Raw genomic sequence first — 4645 nt, 5'->3', positions numbered from 1 at the left:
GCAAGCTCCGCCTCCCGGGTTTACGCCATTCTCCTGCCTCAGCCTCCGAGTAGCTGGCACTACAGGCGCCCGCCACCTCGCCCGGCTAGTTTTTTGTATTTTTAGTAGAGACGGGGTTTCACTGTGTTAGCCAGGATGGTCTCGATCTCCTGACCTTGTGATCCGCCCGTCTCGGCCTCCCAAAGTGCTGGGATTACAGGCTTGAGCCACCGCGCCCGGCTAAAGTTCTTAATTATGTTTGCTTTGCTGGTGGGAATGTCATTGGTTTTGGGAGTTGATTAAGATGATTTTCCTGAAAGTTTAAAAATACATCCTGATACCCTTAAGAACACAAAAGTAATTGTGTAAGAGAATACTTTTTTTTTCTTTTTTTTTTTGAGATGGAGTCTCGCTCTGTCACCAGGCTGGAGTGCAGTGGCACGATCTGGGCTTACTGCAACCTCCACCTCCCAGGTTCAAGCAATTTTCCTGCCTCAGTTTCCCGAGTAGCTGGGACTACAGGTGCGCACCACCACGCCCAGCTAATTTTTGTATTTTTAGTAGAGATGGAGTTTTACCATGTTGGCCAGGGTGGTCTCAATCTCTTAACCTCGTGATCTACCCGCCTCAGCCTCCCAAAGTGCTGGGATTCCAGGCGTGAGCCACTGCGCCCGGCCAATGTATTTTCTTATGAAGGATAACTCTAGGAATTTTGTATTTTGAAAAACGTGTTTTAAATATATTCAAAATAAAGTTAAACATTTAATTTTTGCAGTTTTCAAGTGAAGTTTAAATGGTTTTCTCCTCAGGGCTATCATTAAGAAGGCTTCTGATCTAGAGTACAAAATCCAGAGAAGAACCCTTTTCAAGGAAGACTTTATCAATTATGTTCAAGTAAGTGTGTAATAAATATATATATTTTTTGGTGAGATGGGGTCTCACTCTGTCACCCAGGTTGGAGTGCAGTGGTGTGAATGGTGTGATCTTTGCTCACTGCAACCTCTGCCTTCCAGGCTCAAGCAGTTCTCCTACCTCAGCCTCCTGGGTAGCTGGGACCACAGGTGCATGCCACCTTGCCTGGCTAATTTTTTATACTTTTTGGTAGACACTGGGTTTTGCCATGTTGCCCAGGCTGGTCTGGAATTCCTGAACTCAAGGGATCCACGTCTTGGCCTCTCAAAGTGCTGGGCTTACAGGTGTGAACCACAATGCCCGGCCAATAATTAATAATTTTATTACTTATTTTTGAGGCAGGGTCTCACCTTTCACCCAGGCTGAAATCCAGTGGTCCCATCATGGCTCAGTGTAGCTTCCACATCCTGGGCTGGAGCCATCCTCCCACCTCAGCCTCTGGAGTAGCTGGGACTACAGGTGTGTGACACTATGTCTGGCTAGTTTTTGTGTTTTTTGTAGAGACGGGGTTTTGGCATGTTTTCCATGCCCAAAATGCTGGGATTACAAGTGTTTGTGAGCCACCAGGCCTAGTCTTTCTTTTGTTTTGTTTAGTTTTTGAGACAAGAGTCTTGCTCTTTCGTCCAGGCTGGAGTGCAGTGGTGCGATCTTGGCTCACTGCAACCACCACCTCCCGGGTTCTAGTGGTTCTTAAGTCTCAGCCTCCCTAGTAGCTGGGATTACAGGTGTGTGGCACCACGCCCAGCTACTTTTAGTAGAGACTGGGTTTTGCCATGTTGGCCAGTCTGGTCTTGAACTCCTGGCCTCAAGCAGTCCACCTGCATTGGCCTCCCAAAGTGAGTGCTATGATTACAGGTATGAGGCACCATGCCCGGCCCTAGCCTTACTTTAATCCCTTCACAAATTGATTGATTGGTTGATTAATTGAGATGGAGTCTCTGTGTCACCCAGGCTGGAGTGCAGTTGCACAGTCTCTGCTTACTGCAACCTCTGCCTCCTGGCTTCAAGTGATTCTCCTGCCTCAGCCTCCCATCCCTTCACAAATTTAAAATCAGTTCTAGAATGATTAGCTTAACATCATTTTTTTTTTTGAGATGGAGTTTCGCTCTTGTTTTTTTTTTTTTTTTTGAGACGGAGTCTCGCTCTGTCGCCCAGGCTGGAGTGCAGTGGCACCATCTCAGCTCACTGCAAGCTCCGCCTCCCGGGTTTTTTTGTATTTTTTAGTAGAGACGGGGTTTCACCGGATTAGCCAGGATGGTCTCGATCTCCTGACCTCGTGATCCGCCCATCTCGGCCTCCCAAAGTGCTGGGATTACAAGCTTGAGCCACCGCGCCCGGCCCGCTCTTGTTGCCCGGGCTGGAGTGCAGTGGTGTGATCTCAACTCACTGCAACCTCCGCCTCCCAGGTTTAAGCAGTTCTGTGCCTCAACCTCCTGAGTAGCTAGGATTACAGGCGCCTGCCACCGTGCCAGGCTAATTTTTGTATTTTTAGTAGAGACAGGGTTTCACCATCTTGGCCAGGCTGGTCTTGAACTCCTGATCTCGTGATCCACCCACCTCGGCCTCCCAAAGTGCTAGGATTACAGGTGGGAGCCACCGCTCCTGGCCAACATCAATTTTTAAAAAAATTTTTAGGTTAGGCGCGGTGGCTCACACCTGTAATCCCAACACTTTGGGAGGCCACGGAAGGCAGATCACTTGAGGTCAGAAGTTCAAGACCAGCCTGACCAACATGGTGAAACCCCGTATCTACTAAATACAAAAATTAGCCAGACATGGTGGCGGGTGCCTGTAATCCTGGCTACTCAGGAGACTGAGGCAGGAGAATCGCTTGAACTCGGGAGGTGGAGGTTGCAGGAGCCAAGATCGCACCATTGCACTCCAACCTGGGCAACATAGTGAGACTCCGTCTTAAAAAAAAAAATTATTTTTTTCTAAAATTCCAGAAAGGTGCATTAGATAGGTATTTCTGAACAGGAGTAACATTGGGAATAGCATTACTCCACTAAGACTTTAGTCCTTGCCAAACTGAACTTACTTTTCCCCTCTCTCTCTTTTCATTTTCTTTTTTTTTTCTTCTACTGGGTTTGTAGATCAGAGATTGTCAGAGACATAGTGTGTATCAGGACTTCAGCAAGAGATTTGCCTCTTGGTGAGCAAGACAGAGGAGAGTGAATTTGATGATTGTAGAGAATTGAAAAGTTACTACTTGTTTATCCGTTGTCTGTCCACTTGGAAAGAGGTGTGCTGCAAGATTTTTTCATTTTGTAAATGCATGGAAGGTTTGAATAAAGATAAATCATGTTAGATCAATTTTCCAATGGGGGAGAATAGCTAATATGTTGGATGATGACATCAGGATTCAGAAAGAACCAATAACAAGATGAAATGTTTATAAGACTAGAAGTTTTGGGTGGGCACAGTGGCTTATGCTGTAATCCCAGCACTTTGGGAGACTGAGGTGGGCAGATCACCTGAGGTCAGGAGTTCGAGATCAGCCTGGCCAACATGGGGAAACCCCGTCTCTGCTAAAAAAGCAAAAATTACCTGGGTATGGTGGTGGGCGCCTGTAATCCTAGCTACTCAGGAGGCTGAGGCAGGAGAAACGCTTGAACCCAGGAGGTGGAGGTTGCAGTCAGCCAAGATTGTGCCATCGCACTCTCAGCCTGGTCGACAAGAGTGAAACTCCATCTCAAAAAAAAAAAAAAAAAAAAAGGCTAGAAGTTTTGAGCTTAGATTTCAAAAGACAGCTGAACAAATGATATATGAACGTTGACTAAGCTATTGTTTCTGGAAGAGGTCCTATGCTCACTCAAAATGAGTCAAGACCGTATTATGTCAAAAATATAATTTTTTTTTTTCAAGTAATACACACACTCTTGCCCAGGCTGGAGTGCAATGGTGCGAGCATCACTCATTGCAGCCTCGAACTTCTAGGCTCAGGTGATCCTCCTGCCTCAGCCTCCCAAGTGGATAGGACTACAGGCTTGTGCCAGATGGCTGGCATATTTTCTTATGTTTTGTAGAGATAGGGTCTCTTTATGTTGCCCAGGCTAGTCTTGAACTCCTGGGCTCCAGTGATCCTCCTGCCTTGACCTACCAGAGTGTTGGGATTACAGGCTTGAGCCAGTGTGCCCAGCCAAAAGATTTCTTAAAGCTAAATGAGACTGAGAAAGCACAAACCATAGGAGAAAAGATCGATTGATTTGTGTTCGAGATACAAATTTCCGGAGGGGCGTGGCGGCTCACTATAAGAAAGGCAGATTGCTTGAACTGAGGAGTTCAAGACCAGCCTAGGCAACATGGCAAACCCCATCTCTACAAAAAAATACAGAAATTAGCTAGGCATGGTGGTGCACGCCTGTAGTCCTAGCTACTCTGGAGGTTGAGGTGGGAGGATCAGTTGAACCTGGGAGGTGGAAGCTGTAGCGAGCCATGATGGTGCCATTGCACTTCAGTCTGGGTGATAGAGACCCTGTCTCAAAAAAAAAAAAATTTTCTATGCAAAAAAGACACTACAAATAATGTGAAAATACAAGCCACAAAATGTGAGAAAATATTTGCAACACAGAATTGGAACTACATATACGCATGTATATAAGAACTGTAAATTGAGAAGAAAATGACAACTGAAAAGAAAAATGGCCAAATCATGTGAACGTAAAAGTCACAAAGGAGAAACATCACTTGTAGTTAAACTTATGAAAAGATGTCAGCCTCATCAGTAATTATTTAAATAAAGATTAAAACCAGG

The 4645-nt window shown here is 45.7% G+C and overlaps 1 protein-coding gene across 2 annotated transcripts in view; it reads left to right on the top strand.

The window, feature by feature from the left end:
* UTP6 (UTP6 small subunit processome component) overlaps positions 1-4645 on the top strand; it is a 41005-nt gene that overhangs the window by 1634 nt on the left and 34726 nt on the right. For both annotated transcript variants that reach the window (XM_023182864.1, XM_023182863.1), the window contains exon 2: positions 789-873. In XM_023182864.1, the coding sequence (XP_023038632.1) occupies positions 789-873 (85 nt within the window). The remainder of the gene's footprint in view (positions 1-788; positions 874-4645) is intronic.

The sequence above is a fragment of the Piliocolobus tephrosceles genome, chromosome 16 (assembly GCF_002776525.5).
Source record: "Piliocolobus tephrosceles isolate RC106 chromosome 16, ASM277652v3, whole genome shotgun sequence".
In the NCBI taxonomy this organism is placed as follows: Eukaryota; Metazoa; Chordata; class Mammalia; order Primates; family Cercopithecidae; genus Piliocolobus; species Piliocolobus tephrosceles.
This window is presented reverse-complemented; position numbering and strand designations above follow the sequence as displayed.